This window comes from Myodes glareolus, chromosome 9 (assembly GCF_982192425.1).
Source record: "Myodes glareolus chromosome 9, mMyoGla1.1, whole genome shotgun sequence".
In the NCBI taxonomy this organism is placed as follows: domain Eukaryota; kingdom Metazoa; phylum Chordata; class Mammalia; order Rodentia; family Cricetidae; genus Myodes; species Myodes glareolus.
Genome location: NC_142034.1, coordinates 62,319,294 through 62,336,602, shown reverse-complemented (window position 1 = coordinate 62,336,602; position 17,309 = coordinate 62,319,294). Strand labels below are relative to the sequence as shown.

The window sequence follows — 17,309 nt, the reverse complement described above, 5'->3', positions numbered from 1 at the left end:
GAGGAGGAGGAAGAAGAAGAGGAAGAGGAGGAAGAGGAAGAGGAGGAAGAAGAGGAAGAGGAGGAAGAAGAAGAGGAGGAAGAAGAAGAGGAAGAGGAGGAAGAAGAGGAGGAGGAGGAGGAGGAGGAGGAAGAGGAAGAGGAAGAGGAAGAGGAAGAGGAAGAAGAAGAAGAAGAAGAAGAAGAAGAAGAAGAAGAAGAAGAAGAAGAAGAGATAGTCTGGATAATAAGAATTCCAAAGAGCAGTAATTAAAATAATGAGAATGTGGTGCAATTTCTGAATTAACATAACAAGAAAGAAAAAAGTGTTATTTTCAAAATGCCTGTTTAATTCTAGCTCATCACTTACTAGACAACTCAGGAAGGAACATTCTAAACCACAATAGTCTCAAGGGTAAATGGAATATTAATATCTACTTAACACAGCTATCATGACAATTAAATGAAATCCAAATATACTTAATACAGAACTCCATAAATGATACCTACCAGCAATCTAAAAGATAAAATGAAAAAAATAAACCTATAAAGTGCAGTTAGACCAATGTGTAAATAAACAGCACAGTGCCCTGCTGCACTGTCCCCACTCAGCACCCACTTCCACAGTGGCTCCCTCGCTCCTCCGGGCCCTCCTACGGCTGTAAACTGGGGCAGAAAGATTCTATGCTGACCCGTCCTCCTCGTTTGAAGTCCCGCACTGTGATGAGGCACAGGTGTCACATACTTACTTTTCATGAGTTTTCCTGACAGTTCTCGCAGTGGAGAAGAGGGGCTATTTCTACTGGCTACTGTAAGTCTGGGGGAGGATTCTCGGGAGTCTGTGGAGATCTGAGGAGCTCCTGTTCTGGCCATTTCAAGATGGAGAGCAGGGGCACTGTGGCACTCCTGGGAGAGCAGCAGGTGATCCTGAGTGTTCTGAGTTCTACCACTCAGGTCAGTTCCTTCTGGTGGAGTCACGAGCAGTGGGGCTGAGCTAGAATCCCCCAACCTCCTGTCCAGAGACTCAGTTACAAAAGATGCTGACGTCGTCTCAGGCTTTTTAGATGGAGAGACAGGCTCAGCCAATGAACTCTGCTTCACTGTGTTCAGACTGTGTGCTCTTATTCGGGACCAAGTTGTAGAGTGAAAACTTTCAGCCTCTAACCAAAATTTCACCAAGTGCTCCATTCTCCGAAGCTCCATAAACTGGAGAAAATATGGGAGGACAACAGAGTCACGCAAGACCTGTTCAAGGGTCTTTGAAAGACTGGATTTGGTCTCTTGAGTTTGATAGTCCAGACAGGATCTGCCTAAAAGACAGAAGCAAATAAATTAGCTATTTTGATAACAATTTCCTATCTAAAGACAAACTTTTCTAACATTGGAATCAGACAATACTTCCAAAAAAACTATTTCCAAAATAATCTTTTTTACTCCTTTACACCACTGTTAACTAGGAGTAGCCATTTCCTTCAACCCCACTTAACATTCAAATTAGCAAACTCTGAGTATATTTTAATATTTTAACTCATGATTTTGATTTGCATCAAAGTACTATTGAAGTCAGTAATCTTTTCTGTGCATTTTTATCAAGTGGTCAAATGCATCTCTTCAGTTTTCTATTGGACATTCCTTATATTTACATGAACACAATACAGCACTACCTCATTACACTTGCATTTATTTTTTTTAATCTAATTTTTTTCAAAGTCTCTTCCAATCATGAAGTTCAGTATCTTTTGACTGGAATCTCATATGTTTTATTACGTTTGCCCTTTATTAGGCGTTAATAAGAAGTGGCAGTCACTTACCTAGGTCCCCAAAATGAGCAGCCTCCATGTGGCTTGGCTGCTTCTTAAGCGTTGCTGTCCTGCTACTTGAAAAGGAGTCCATGTTGGCAGAAATGGCATTGATTGCAACATGACTTGGTCCTGCAGCTTCCAGCAAGGCATGGTTTTTAGTGCTCTTCTGTGGGGAATGTACAGCTATTGAAGCTATAAATTTTGAAAAAAAATGTGTAAAGTTAAACACAATTTGATGATTTGAAACCCATGAGCAGGCTTTAAGAAAATTAAAACAAACAAACAAACAAAAAAACTAAACTTTCTAATACTTAAGCAACACTCAGAAAATAGTTAAGGGGCTTAAGAGATAGCTCAGCAGCTAAGAGCACTGGCTCTTCTCCAGAGCACTCAGGTACAAGCCGAGGACCCACATGAAGGCTGACAAACACCTGCAACTCCAGTTCCAGGGATATGGTGCCCTCTTCTGGCCTCTGTGAGACACACACATGATATACAGACACACAATACACATGCAGACCAAACACCCTTTTACATTAAAAAAAAAAATTAAAGTAAGTCAGACATGTTGCCAAATGCCTTTAATTCCAGCAAACAGGAGGCCGCAGGTGGATCTCTGTCAGTTCAGGGCCAGCCTGGTCTACAGAGAAAGCTCCAAGACAGCCAGGGCTTCATAGCCCACCTCTAATAAATAAATATTTAGAAGATAATTCTATAAAACAGAAGCAAAGCAGAAAGAAAACACTATTATTTATATCTCTCAAGAAACTGCACCAAAACTATGACTTAGAGAGCTCTTTCTCTGAAAACTTTGATTTAAGCACAGAAGCCAAGCTTAGTGTGGTGTTATACAACCAACACCCCAGCAGGGAGCCAGGAAGTCAAGTCAGGTTCCAGGTTAGCCTGGGCAAAGTGGCAAAACCTGTCTCCCAAAAGAGAAAAGTATAAAAACCTAGAAAGCATTTTGAAAGGTAAACCTTTTCATTTTCTTAATCTTTGTTTGCTTCACAAACAAAACTGAATTTAGAATAAATTCTTGATAGAAATAAAAAAATCTAGAAAACTGTTTATCATAATATTTTACTTTTTAAATTGAGCAGCAAACTGAAGTTCAAGCTACTTAAAAATAAAACTCTTAGGCAGGGCAGTCCCATCCTTTAACCCAGCAAACAGAGGAAAAAGAATAAGGGGAAATCTCTCTCGAGTTGAAGGCCAGCCTGGTCAACATAGTAAGTTCCTGGCAAGCCAAGGTTACATAAGATCCTCTCTCAAAAAACTAATAATAATAATAAACACTTAAAATTTACAAAGCCAATGGAGATGCAGTTTGGTGGCAGAACTGCTTGTTTAGCATTTGTCAGGCAGATTCCGGGTTTGATCCTCAATACCACAAATTGTTTTGTTCAGAAAATATTTCTTTAATAGTCTGAAGAAATAGTATCATTCTTTTGACTTCAGCATTCTAAATTATGGGCTGGAGAGAGAGCTCAGCTGCCAAAGTTGAGAATTACACTTATCTCTAAAGAATAAGAGCTCAGCTCCCAAAAAAGTTACGAATGCATTAGCAGGAAATACTAACCCAGTACTCCAACACTGCTGAGTAACACTTAAACTTGTTGTTAAAGCTGAGTTAAAATTCTATTTGTCAGCCAGGTGGTGGTGGCGGCATACACCTTTAATCCCAGCACTCAGGAGGCAGAGGCAGGCGGATCTCTGTGAGTTCGAGGCCAGCCTGGTCTACAAGAGCTAGTTCCAGAACAGGCTCCAAGAGCTACAGAGAAACCCTGTCTCAAAAAACAAACAAACAACAACAAAAAACTATTTGTTCAACTTTAAAAGGAGGCTGCCCTAGTTTTTATTTTCATGTTTAATTGAAGAAGTAAAACCATTTTAGCACGTTTATAAACAATAGTTTAGGTTTTCAGTTGTTATTTTTGAGACATGGTCTGACTATGTTGGGCCGGGCTATCCACAAATTCACAATCCTGCTTCAGCTTCCAGAGTTTAGCAATTACAGGTGTGCATTAACACAGCCAATTTATAGATTAAAAAAAAACTTTTACAAGTGTGTGTGTACATGATGTGTGTATGAGTATATATGCCACAGTGCACGTGTGGAACGCAGAGGACAACTCTGCAGAGTTGGTTCTCTCCTCCACCTTTATGTGGGTCCCAGGGGATCAAATCCAAGGTCTCCAGGCTTTTATGGCAAGCACTTTTACCCACTGAGCCATCTCACCATGCCTGCTGGTTAGTTTTTTCATACAGGCAATAGATACATTGAAAATTCTATGTGACTATCTCCTTTCTAAATATATCTTCATTAGATATCCATAATAACAAAAATGCTATGAATTCGTTTGTGTAGTTCTTTTTCTTAGGGGCTGGAGAAGGAAGTGATGAAACAGCTAGCACTCAGTGCCATCAGGAAGTAGGTCATCAACCTTGGAAGTTCTGGAGAACAAGCATTTGATACAATTTCTTCTCCTTGGTGAAAATGGCCTGCGCAAGACCGCTGCAGGAGAAGAGGGGTGGCAGCAGGAATGGACAGACAGGGAACACTGGAGCATCAGGAAGTGAGGGGTCTGGAAGGAGAGTCAGCTGAGTCCTTGGCAGCAACTCAGTGACTAGGGCCTCTTTTCTGGTCCTTATGGCTCTGGCTCTGTATAGCCTCATTTCAATCATTCTGTAAAAATTTCCCTTTACTTATCTGATGGCCCTTTTACTTCATATATATGTATGTGTGTGTGTGTGTGTGTGTATACATATATTTATTTGAACATATTTGAATATATATATATATACATATATATATTTTTTTTAAAAACTTAAAGGCTAGCAGGGACAAAATAAACAATTTTCTCTTTAACCTAAATCCTCTTATTCTTCAGTGTGTATATAGACTGCATCATTTCCATGAAGTCTTCCCTAAAGTTTGCTGACCTCAAATTTTCTGGGCTCCTTGCAATCCTTCACTTCAGCTCACTATTTAACACTAGGCAGTAATCACTACCACTGCACCACCTGTGACAGACCAGGCACTCCACTGTTTGGTTTGTGGGGTTTACTTACGTTTTGGTCTCTCTGGACAATTCTTCAAGACTGGTATTTCCTCCATTTTAGAGGTAAAGGCAAACGTAGAAAAGTTAAACACTTTGTCCTAGATCTATGAACTTGGGAAGGCCATTTCAACAGACAGAATTCCAACCTAGGTCATCTAGAGTCACGTATCTTTGGTTAAAACTTCAGACCTTAGAATTACTGTGTGTGAAACACATAAAAATGAATGACTCAAAAGTGCTTCCATGCAATCTACCACAACTGAACATGTAATTCCCTAGCTTGGTTCTGTGAGGCAAGCCAGAAAGGTAGCAAGTGATAAACCTTACATCCATGTCCCTCACATTCCAGATCTAATCAATAACACCCTCAATTCATTTAACCTGTTGGACTTTCAATTTTGTTCTGATCTCTTTATTACCATCACTAGTTCAAACCACCCGGAAAAATTATTTGGCATTTTTTCCTCTTCCCTACCAATATATGACTCAATAAAGGCAATAAATATCCCAGTCTTCTGTGATCTCTGTTACAGCCAACTTTTTTTAATGCCAAGAATAAAAGCGCTGGCTGGGCATGGTGGCATACACCTTTAATCTCAGCACTGAAAAGGCAGAGGGAGGAGGATCTCTGTGAGTCTGAAGGCAGTATGGTCTACAAAGCTAGTTCCATGACAGCCATGCTGTAACACAGAGAAACCCTATCTTTAAAAACCAAATACAAAAAGAATAAAAGTTATTTATAAATGGAGGCCATTATTATTTTTGTTCTATTTGCTACTGTAAATCAAAGCAGGACCTGGTAATCACACCGCAACTTTACTTTTATCCCCATGTATGGCTGTGTGTATGCATATGTGTGCACATGCATGCATGCAAACAAGTTTGAGAGCATGTGTGTTTGTGGAAATAAGAGAATAACTTCCAGGAATCAGCTCTCTCCTGCCAACCAGCAGTTTTACCCACTGAGTCTCTCGAGGGTCCTCTGAGTACAAACTTCTAGGACTGCCTCTTTTAATGCTTTTGTATGTTTCACTTTACCGACCTAGCATGAAGCTTTTAAAGTTCAATTAATTTAGAGAATTAAAAACCCACTGGAAAACAAAACGACGGCAATCTCCTCACTGTACAAATGAATCTGAAGAAAGCTCCCTGACTTTCCAGAGTCACACTTAGTGTCCGCTCTGGGTGAAGACGGCAGTTCTGACGGCTTGTGCTAGTAGGCCCTTCCTTCTACCACAGTCAGACCTGGTCCACAGACCTTTCACCTTAACCAAATGCCAGTCACATCTGACTTAAAGAAAATAGTTTAAACTAATACAGACTCCAACTCACTTTAAATTATCAGTAATACGCTTCAGTTAAGGCTGTAGGGGCATGTTTTTCTCTAATGTTGCAAACCTTGTAAATGGTATAATTAAACTCTCTGGCAAACTAAGCAGATGGTAAACACTCAATACTAGCCACATATCATAAAAAAGAAAAAGAAAAAACCATACTTAAACCCATAAATAAGAGCAGTGTATTAACACTCACAAAGAACTGTAAATAAGCTTAAATGAAGGCCACTGATCCCAATACAGTGAAAACTACTCATCCACATTTCTGAACAGATAGAAAACCAACCTTGCGAATGGGAGTCTCTCTAGCTGTCATGGCTCAGTGTGTGTTTTACTGACCAAAGCCAACTAATGACTGTTAGGGAACAATCAAACGTATGATTAATAAGGAACTGGTTCACTTTAGAGTAGTCAGCAAATGCCAGTAAAGCTTTGTTAGAATATACATGCTAAAGAGAAATTAAGTCATAATCATGAATAATTATAATAATGAAGAATGACTACTGTCACAAGAGAAGAGATAAAAATCAGAACACTTATAACCCCAAAGCCCATCGCTGTGAATACAAAGGAGAACTCACTCACCTTTCATGGACTTGACATCTGAGGTCTTCTCTTGCTCTTTACCTTTCACTAGAACACAAAAAGGCATCATGACCAACTTCTGCAGTCAAAGAGAGCCATTCTATAAACTGTCACCACCAGAGAGGCTTGAATCTAACAGATGAGTATTCTAAATTCCAAAACAATGAACTATGAGCCCTGGAAGGGGGGGGGGGTCAGTTCTCAGAAAAGAATTCTCTGAGAAAGTATAACCTTTGAACAGCACTTGATCAAAATCCCTGGGAGGGGTTCTCAAGAGCCAACTTTCAAAACAGCTATATTCAAGTTCTGCCTCTTGCTACTTATCAGCCATGTAATCTTGGACAAGTTATTTTTATTTCACTGAATGTTAATTTCCTCAAGTAGTAAAATCAGGTCATTAATAAAACTCACTTAGAGGGTTGCTGATGAAAAATGAAACACTTGTAAAAGGCATCTGAAATGAATTTAGGATGTTAATGCCACAAATCACCCACTATGCCTGCCTTCAAGTGCAGTAAAGAAAGGCCTCTTTGGTTATATATAGCATCTTAATTCTTTCGTATGCCCTCTCTAGCTTTGGGTACAAACCTCAATTCCTAAGCCTAAAGTCTAACAAGTTGTCTCCAAAATGATTACATCATCTTTCCTTTATTACACGAAACAGTGAAAATTCTATAGCGAAGAAGCTTATAACAGCAAGCAAAAAAGCTGTAAATGCTCTAGGCGAAGTGTGGATTCTATTATAAGACCTGACATGAGGTTATTTTTAATCTGTTTTACTTTTCTTGTGTTTGTTTTAAACACTAAATTTCCTTGAATTCATCTTGAGTGGCTTATCAAGTAAGAAATATCAGAATGTGCCGTGTCTCTATATTCTGAAATATTAAAGTTGAAAAGCCAGTTGCAAAAAATAGCTGGCTGTCAGAGAATCTCCCTCAAACCAAACCATCAACAACCTGAGTTCCTAGCATGTGCCCAACTCTCCCATGTCAGAGCAGTGCCCTTGCCTTCAGCAAGTCTACTTCCAAGCATGTAGGCATCAACATAGAAAAGATAAGGTGGTACAACTGGCTGGCTGGTACAACTCACTGCCATCAGGAACATAAAACAAGGGCGTGTGATGGAGTGACTGGTATCTTACAGCAGTCCTCCTGCCTCAGCCTTCCAAGTGCTGGAACTGCATGCATGCACCACCCACCAGCACACTGTGGTCATATTCATCTAACAAGAGATGGAAAAACCTGTGCTCTGGAGTGGATGGAATTACAAGATTCTCATTTTCCTTTTAAATAATACCTTAAGGTGTGTCAAGACTGCCCTTATTTATATTTTCACATAGAAATGTCCTCTAAGAATTAGCACTGACCTTTTTTGGTTGGGGATTGGGGTGAGACAGTATTTCTGTGTAGCTTTGGATCCTGTCCTAGAACTCACTCTGTAGACCAGGCTGGCCTCCAACTCCGAGATACTTCCATCTCTGCCTCTGCTGGGATTAAAGGCATGTGCCACCACCGCCCAGCTAGCACTGACTTTTCTTAAATCTTTTATTTGTTTGCTTGTTTTGAGACAGGGTTTGTCTGTGCAGCCCTGGGTATACTGGAACTCATTCTGCAGACAAGGCTGGCCTTGAACTCAGATCCGTGTGCCTCTGCCTCCCAAGGGCTGGAATTAAAGGCAAGCACCACAGATTTCTAATCATCCTTGTTTTTATCACATATTTTGAGAAGTGGAGCTCTGAGGTTCCAGCCCACTGCTTGCTGTTGCTGTGGGTTTGTGAAAAGGTAACAAGACCCTTACGTATTAACAGTCAGGAAACGGCCAATGCCATTAACATCACCTGTGTATTTCTAACTTCCAACTTTACATCTTCAGCTTTGCTCCTTATCTAATCCAGACTGCTGCAGCTAACTGTGCTCCACTTTTATCTGACAGGTTTACTTAAATTACCTGAAACCTAGCTCCAACTTGGCTCATGTCTACTTATCATCAGGTTTTTAGTATGGACTTTCTCAGGGTAAAACTTCAGTCCATCCTTAACTGTCTCTCTTTCCTGCTCAGCACTTCACCAGTCAGCAGTCCTTTATGAGTTATCTCAGAACTTAACCTAAATCCAGCCATGGGTCACCACTTCTGACAGTTAACACTGGCTGGCAGGCGCCTCCGTTTAGGCTGGGCAGCTGAGGAAGTCTCTGAGGTGTTACTTGAATCTCAGCTTGACTGTCAAGAGGGAGCTGATTTTTATAAGACCGGGAAAGCACAAGTATTTTGCTATCACCTTCCTTATGGGGTAACTGGTTATCTAATATGAAAAAATTCCACATCTCCTACCTCTTATTCTTTATCTGTATCTATACATCTTTATCTATATTAAAGGTTCATAAACTTATCCTGAAAAAGGGTCAGAGTATAGACATTTTCAAAATTTTCTATTTGGGGCTGGAGAGATGGCTCCATGGCTAAGAGCACTGGCTGCTCTTCCAGAGGACCCAGGTTTGATTTTCAAAACTTCCATGGTGGCTCACACTGACTGGAATTCCAGCTCTAGGGGATTAACACTTTCTTCCAGTCTCCAAGAGCACAGCTTGCACATGAAGCACAAATATATATGCAGGTCAAACACCCATACACAGTATTTTTCATCTCAAAGTTTTATTTTATTTATTGCACTGTGTGTGTGTGTGTGTCTATCAGTATACACATGTATGGAGATCAGAGTACAATGCTTGAGAGTCCTTTTCCCTTTCACCATGAGTTTCAGGCACTGAGGTCAAGTTGCCAGCAGGGCAAAGTGCTGCACCATCCCACAAGTCCCAAATTGTAACTACTTTGAGTTCTGCTGACCTCAAAGGTCTCTGTTTGCACTATTAAACACACAGACACATCTGTGCTACAGTAACTGGTGGTGCGCTGTGCTGCTGAGATGGCTTAGTGGTCAAGAGCCTGTGCTACTCTTCCAGAGGACCCAGGTTTAGTTTCCAGCATCCACGATATGGCTCATAGTTATCCATAACAGGATACACACATGATATACATACATACATGTACACAAAACATTCATGTGTGTGTATACATATATATGCAAAACCAAAAAAAAAACTAATGGACTGTATCTTGTCTTTGAAATACATAAATAAATTTCAAGGACTAGAGTGAGGGCTTAGTCCATGAAAAGTTGGCCACATAAGCTTGATTAACCTGAATTTGATCTTCAGAACCCACAGTCAGTTGAGAGAAGAGGGCTGACCCCACAAAGTTGTACTCCGGTCTTACATGCCCAGTGACATTTGTGCACACACACAATAATAAAATATATATAAATAAAAATTCCAAATAAGGAGCACAATTGGTGAATAAAACAAAATTTGAAATGATTTAGAGGGAAAACAAACAAACATCTGCTCCTGGGGCAGAGAACAGTATTTTAAAACAGCAGGCTGGAAAAATGGCTCTATAGTGAAGGGCACAAACCACTGCTAGGCGTGGTGGCACGCGCCTTTCATCCATCACTCGGGCAGACAGATGGGTCTCAGTTCCAGGACAGCTGGGACTACACAGAGAAATCCTGTCTCAAAAACCAAAAAACAAAACAAAAAAATCCCAAGAGCACACACTACTCTTGTAGCCGACCCACGTTTGGATCCTATCACAAGTGTCAAGTGGCTTGCAACTCACTAACTCCAGATGATATGACACTCTTCAGAACTCAGGGCACCTGTATTCCCGTGTACACACACACACACACACATACACACACACACACACACGTAATTTAAAGAATTTTAAAAACAAATTTCTAGAAGAAGAAAGTTCCATCTCAAATGCAGTTTCTGAGTGTACTGGAGTGGGCTGAAATTTGCTGCTCTTCTTAGGTCCAGCATATGACCAAAGGATCTTTATTAGCCCTTGAAAGTTGAGGTCACTGAACTGAAGAAGGCATTCTCCTTTCTGCTTTCGTCTTTTGGGTTTCAGAACCACGATCTATTCAACTGGCTGAAAGCACAGTGCCAAGTGGCCAGGTGTGATAGTTTATGTTCTGGGAGCTATATTTTGCCTTCCCAGTGTGCAACTGTGCCTATCAACAGCATTTCTAAAAGAGAAAGCAGGCACACTTTAAAAAAGGATGAGAATAAGGAAAAGCACGGCTACAGTAGGGCAACTGTTCTGACCACTTTGCATTTGTTATCTCAGCCTGGTGATATTCTTGCATATTTGCATAGGAAGATACCTACTTGAATGCTTATCAACATCAATGTTTCCAAGTAAAAATTAAGAAATAAGTTTTATTACTAGGAAAACTAGTTTATTACTAGTTCAAAACTAATTAAACAGAGATATATTTATAAAAGAATCAAGTAGTTACAATAAATTCCCATCACCCATATGGTGGCTCACAACCATCTGTAACTCCAGTTCTAGAGGATTAGATGCTCTCTTCTGGTCTCCTCAGGCACAGGCACACACATGGTGCACACACATACATACACACAGACAAAACACCCATACAAATAAAATTAAAAAGTCAGTGCCAATTCCTATGGAACACTTTCTATGTCAAAGTAGAAATAAAGGGACCATCATGATAGACTTTTTGCTTCTGGAGACAGGGTTTCTCTGTGCAGTCCTGGAACTGTAGACCAGGCTGGCTTCGAACTCACAGAGGTCCACCTGTCTCTGGCTCCCGAGCGCTGGGATAAAAGGTGTGAGCTACCCGTACCTGACCATGAGTGACATCTTTAAGATATTTTCATGGACAAATGAGAATCTTGTAACTCCACCCATTCTAGAACGTGTATACCAGAAGAGACAGACAGGCTAGGCTCTATTACAGCCCTGCAATCCCAATCCCGTACTCAGAAGACTGAGAAAGGACTGTGGTACGTTTAAGGGCCAGTAATGACCACATATCAAGATATTGATATGAAACCCCCCCAAAATAAAAGATGAAAGCCATGACAGAAAAATTACAAAAAGGGTCTCTCAAAATAAGAAAATGAGAAAACACTAAGGTAATTTTTAGTTTTCCTCTTATTTGGTTGTTGCTGTGTGTTTAATTGCCTATCTATGTATATATACCACGTGCATGCTTAGTGCCAAGGAGGCCAGATGAGGGTACAGGACTCCTTGGACCTGAAGTTACAGATGGCTGTAAGCTACCACGTGAGTTCTTCTGTGCAGTAACACAGGCTCTGAAGGGCTGAGCCACCCGTCTCTTTTTCTAGCTTTCAGATTTACCATTTTAAATGAAATGTAATATAATAAATCTCTATTAAGAAAGAAAAATAAAATGAGTCTTTACAGGAGTGTCTTCAGAAGACACGTGGTGATACATGCCTGCAATCCCAATACTACAGAGGCAGGATAGTGGCTACAAGTTTGAGGGCGCCCTGATCTAACCAGTAAATACTAAAGCCATGCTGCAAAGCTAGACCGCCTCAACCCCAATGCTCCAAGAAGGTCTGTTTCTAGCTTCACCTGCCACATCCAGTCTCTGAAACTCATCGGGAATGATTTTTTTTTTTAAAGCACTTTTATTTATTCTGTGGGTGTGAACATGTCACAGCACATGTATGGAGGTCAGAGGACAACTTACAGAGCCACTCTTTCCCCTCCACCACTGTGGGTCCTGGGGCACAAACTCAGATGCTCAGGCTGCAGAGCAAGGGTCTTCACCTGTTGAGCCGCCTGGCTCGAGAATGAGCTTTCCACACAAAAAATCAGATCACTCTATTGTCACATTATCCCTCTCCAAGTTTTACAATATATGCTCTCTGTATTTGAAATAAAACTCAATAATGTGGCGTTGACCCACCTATCTCTCTATGCCTCAGTCACAGAAGCTGGCCTGCCTTTCCTGAAGGGCACCAGTGCTTCATTCCTGGTACCTACAGTGTCTTTCCTGACCTCTCTAATGTTACATCCTAGCACTGATCCGCTAGCTTTATGTTTCAAGGTTACATTCTGAGTTCTTCCTCTAACATCCATCCAAAATGATTCCTCTTCATAAATTACTCATTACACAAAATTCAGTTTGTAAGGGATATATATGCAACTATTTTAATTTAATTCAATTTTTTATTTTTGCTTATTTATTGTCTGCCAACAATGAGCTCCATAGGTAGAGACTACTAGGTCCAGACGACTATTCAATGACATCCTAGCACAGTGCCTGGTCGACTGGTCACTTGGTAGTGTGTGCTGAATAAACAGACAACCCTCTGCTGTCCTGCAACATGAAATTAATCCCATACTTAGAATGTATCTTCCCCCTTAAAAAGTAAGCACCCACCACTGTCAAACGAGGTCCAGTTAATGACTCCGGAGGCATCGCTAACATTTGGTACTGTACTGATGAAGCGTCCTGCCACTTTACCAGCTAGTGCTAACAGTCAGCCTCAGTCCCTATGATTGTCAGCGGGGAGAGAAGTGGGTTAACTGGCTGTCCCAGGTTACAGAGTTTATGAAAAAGTTGTCAGGTGAATACAACAAGTCTGATTTAGCGTAATGTGTTTTCAAAATAGAAAAAAAAATACTCTGTCTGTTACATCTTCTCTGAAGCAACAAGAGGGGACAGAGAGAACCATCGTCTGATCTAAAGAGATTTGCTTGTTCAATTCATGTATTTTTAAAGAAATGCAACAACCTTCTCCAGGATCAAAATCACCCTGCCTCTACTTTAAAACGGAGCAAGATTTTACAAATGAACACCAGAAACCTAAGTAGTTCATTTATAAAAACTGCAACGATTCCAATAATTTGTAAACTTGCTAAATCAGCAAAAGCAGTCGTCTTCTGAATACGGAACTTCAGTAGTAAGATATTTTATTTTAGGAATAACAGTGGGCCCCCTTCCGCTCTCCACCCCCGCCCCCAAAAGAGGAAACTGGAAAAAAAGCTTTGGTTGAACAAACAACAGTTTCACGTGGTTTCAGGTACAAGTCCCTCGATATTCGAAAAAGTCAGACTTCCTACAAGTAAAGGGATTTCCCTGATCTCGATCCATAGTGCGCGCGTGCACACAGACAACACACACATCCAAACCTCTGGACACCAAACACACCAGAAAAGCCATTCTTTAGCAAACAAGTGTTAACTTCTACGGGTTTGAGCGAGCACTTTCGGCCCAGCGCGACAATGCCCCCTCCGACCTCGCTGGAGGAGGCCACCTTCTACCCTGCGGAGTCCCGGGCACCGCACCGCACCGCACCGCGGGTGTCGGCGCCGAGGCCGAGCGGCTCACCGAGAGCCTCGCAGCCGCCCTGACAAAACCCTTGCAGGTCGGCCGCCCCACCGCCGCCCGGCTCGCCCCCGGCCGGCGACCCCTCGGCTACCTTTCCGCCGGAAGAAGGACATGGCGGGGCCCGGGTCGGGGCGGAGGGCGCGGGGGGACTGTCGCGGGGAGGGCCCTGCTCCCCTCATTCAGCAGCTGGCTGGGACTTCCGGGTCCGCAGGAGCCGCCGCACTAGCCCGAAAACAGCCCCTTCTTCCGGGTGTGGGCGCTGCCACCTCCTCGGGATGCCCGGGCAGCTGCTGCCGCCATGTTATCAACAAGCCACCCGCCCGGAGTTCCGGTCCTTCCGCGCGCGGGGCTTCACGGGAGGCCCCGGCCCCGCCCCCTCCCGCGCACCTCCTCCCGCGGGGCCGGGGAGCGCGCCCGGCGAGCCCACGTGACCCGGCGTCCTCGCATCCGCGAGCCCTTTCTGCGGATGACTCGGGTAGTTGGTGTGTCTTCGTTGATCGTCTTCACGAAGCAGGAGCCAGCACTGCTCCGCCGCCTTTCCGCGGAATTTTGCTAAATGGCGCGGACTGACTGGCAGCTTTGCCCTGCTAGGTCTCCCGAACGCGCAGGCAAACCAGCGGGACTAGGAGTCAAGGGCAGTCATCTTCTCTTACATAGCTCCTGAGTCTCCGTCCCTCAAAGTGACCTCGGGAAGGAAAGAGGAGTAGTAGGCTTATCTTCAGAATGAGATCCCTACAGATGCTCAAAACGGAAAGGGCCAGCAACCTAAAAGCGTCGACAGTGAACCTTTTCCGTTCTTATTCGAATACTAACTTCCTATCATTCTACTGACTTCCTTCAACCCTTAAAGTTTCCCCATCTTTAGTGCCCTGAGTGGTTAATCACCATAGCTGTAGCTCCTGTCAGAAAGGAACCAGGAACTCAAGACGCATATATTCGCTGATTTTTGTGTTGAATAGGTGAAGTCTAGATAAGGCAGAAGGAGGAACAAGTTCAGAAGATGCAACTTGCCTAATTATTCGATGTGTAAAACAGGAACTAAATAAAGCCTGGAGTCTTAATCATATTGTTAAGAGCTGATTAATACATTTGCCAATTTTGTTTTCGGGCCTGTTTGTTAAGACATGAAAGATCACCAGAGCTAAACTCTTAAAAATATATCGTGCATAGATATTGTACTAAGTCCTCCAGGTTAGTAACAGTCTTTTGACTTGTTCTTGGTGTGGAGGAAACAGGGCGAGAGGCACAGCCCACCTAAGGTCACAGCTAACTAGAAGTGAAGCTGGAGTTTAAAGGTCGCACCTCTTCCGGGTTCAAAACAAAAACCATCTCTAGAAATGCTGAACAAGAGCAGGAAAGAGGAGCAGAGGCTGTGACTGTCTTTAATGAGATAATGGTGGGAAGAGTCTGCTATGTAGAGATCAGAGGAACACCTACCAGTGCACTCTGAGCTACCCACAACCCCATTTCGTGCCTAATAATGTTAAGCTTTTAATGCCAGCATTTGGAAGGGAGAATCTGATGGATCTCCTGAGTTTGAGGCCAGCTTGGTTTACTTGGGGAATGGTGTGGGAGAATTGTCTGTATTCTGTCAATCATATTTTAATAAAACGCTGATTGGCCAGGCAGGAAGTATAGGTGGGAAAACCAGACAGGAAGTAGAGGTGATGCAATGAGAACAGGAGAATTCTGGGAAGCAGAAACTTCCTCTGCCATTCCTGTGCAGACCACTGAAGAGGCAGCATGTAACCTGCCCAGGTGAAAAAGGTACGGAGCCATGTGCTAACATAGATAATGATAATGGATTAATGTAAGTTACAAGGACTAATAAGGAGCTTGATCTGATGGGCCAATCAGTTTATAACCTTATGGAGTCCTGTGTGTAATTTCTCTTTGGGACTTGCCGGCTTGTTGGGGTACTGGGCGGGACGGAAACCCCAACAAGCCAGTCGTCATGTTACATATGGCGCCCAGACGTGGATAACTGAATCCACAGAAAGCCTGAGAAAGTTTGGGAAAGAATAGAGTAAAGCATGTTTTGTTGGTAGCAGCAATTTCTCTGGTCTACTCTGCTTGCTAGAGGCAAGCAAGCACTCTCATCTAAGAGAGGCTTCCTGACTCAGCTTTAGCTGCAAAACCTTGCAGCTCTTTTAAGAGGTCCTGCCACGAAGCACTTAAACGGTGTTGATGAAAAGCTGAACGCATGCTTTTCGGGTTTTCAGCAGTAGCAGGAAAAAAGCTGTGCTGTTTTAAAATGCTGGCTCTCTGGGCTGTCCTGCCAGGGCAAACTCTGACTCTTTCAGGCAGGCAGTCCGACTGAGTGTGGTCTGTGAGCAGAATGCTGCAGCTTGCTTGCTAGCAAGGACCTTGAAACACCATAGAGTTGTGGCAGTGAACACAGAGCTTGCTAGCTCTGACTGGTATCTCAGCCAGGGGGCTAAAAAGCTAAGAAATGGGATGGATCTAGCCGTCAAAGCCATGGCTCTCCATATTGCTTAGTAAATTAAAGGCTCATGTAGTCAGAAAAAGAGAGATACAGTAAAGAGAGATTCAAAGAGGAAGAAAATCTCTAAAGAGTTTACAATGTGTTAAAAATATATGCAGGCTAAAGTCATTAAAAATAAAAAAGAAAGAAAGGGAGAAATAGGGTGTGGTGGTATACACCTTTAATCCCAATGCCTGGGAGGCAGAGGCATATTGACCTCTGTGACTTCAAGGGACAGAGGTAGAGATTGACCTCTGTGACTTCAATGTGTGGTAGCACACACCTTTAATCCTAGCACTGGGGAAGCAGAGACACGTGGATCTCTGTGAGTTCAAGGTGTGGTAGCAAACACCTTTGAGCCCAGTACTGGGGAGGCTGAGACAGAAGGATCTCTGTGAGTTCAAGGACAGCCTGGTCTACAGAGTTATTCCAGGACAAAGATATACAGAGAACCAGTCTCAAAAAGTAAAAGTAAAAATAGAAGAAATAGAGGTTAAAGTAAAGCCACATAAAGATGGAAAATACACAGAAAATTTTGATACTGTGTGTTATTATGCTCTCTTTGAATTGTTTGAATGCTGAGGAAGGAGCAACAGTTGCTAAAAGACTTTTGTTTAAAAATGCTGCTGTACTAACCCAAAATAGGTATTTTGAAAATACCTTGGCTTCAAAATTGAAGTCAAAAGGTATGTTACTTTGGAGAAGAGATTCTGCTTTTGTTTCCACAGAAAATGAGAGGCCGTGGATTTATTCAGAGTTAAGAAAAATCATCTTTGACCAAGGGAGGCCACCTGGAAAATCTCCGACAGGAATAGATGGCCCA

General features: G+C 42.4%; 1 protein-coding gene across 1 annotated transcript in view; it reads right to left on the bottom strand.

The window, feature by feature from the left end:
• Akap10 (A-kinase anchoring protein 10) overlaps nucleotides 1–14,330 on the bottom strand; it is a 66,135-nt gene extending 51,805 nt beyond the window's left edge. The window contains exons 1-4 of the mRNA XM_085695060.2: nucleotides 14,093–14,330; nucleotides 6,765–6,812; nucleotides 1,790–1,972; nucleotides 728–1,288 (exon numbers count right to left, since the gene is read on the bottom strand). Coding sequence (XP_085551186.1) covers nucleotides 728–1,288; nucleotides 1,790–1,972; nucleotides 6,765–6,812; nucleotides 14,093–14,180 — 880 coding nt within the window. The 5' untranslated portion in view covers nucleotides 14,181–14,330. The remainder of the gene's footprint in view (nucleotides 1–727; nucleotides 1,289–1,789; nucleotides 1,973–6,764; nucleotides 6,813–14,092) is intronic.
• Between the last annotated feature and the right edge of the window lie 2,979 nt (nucleotides 14,331–17,309).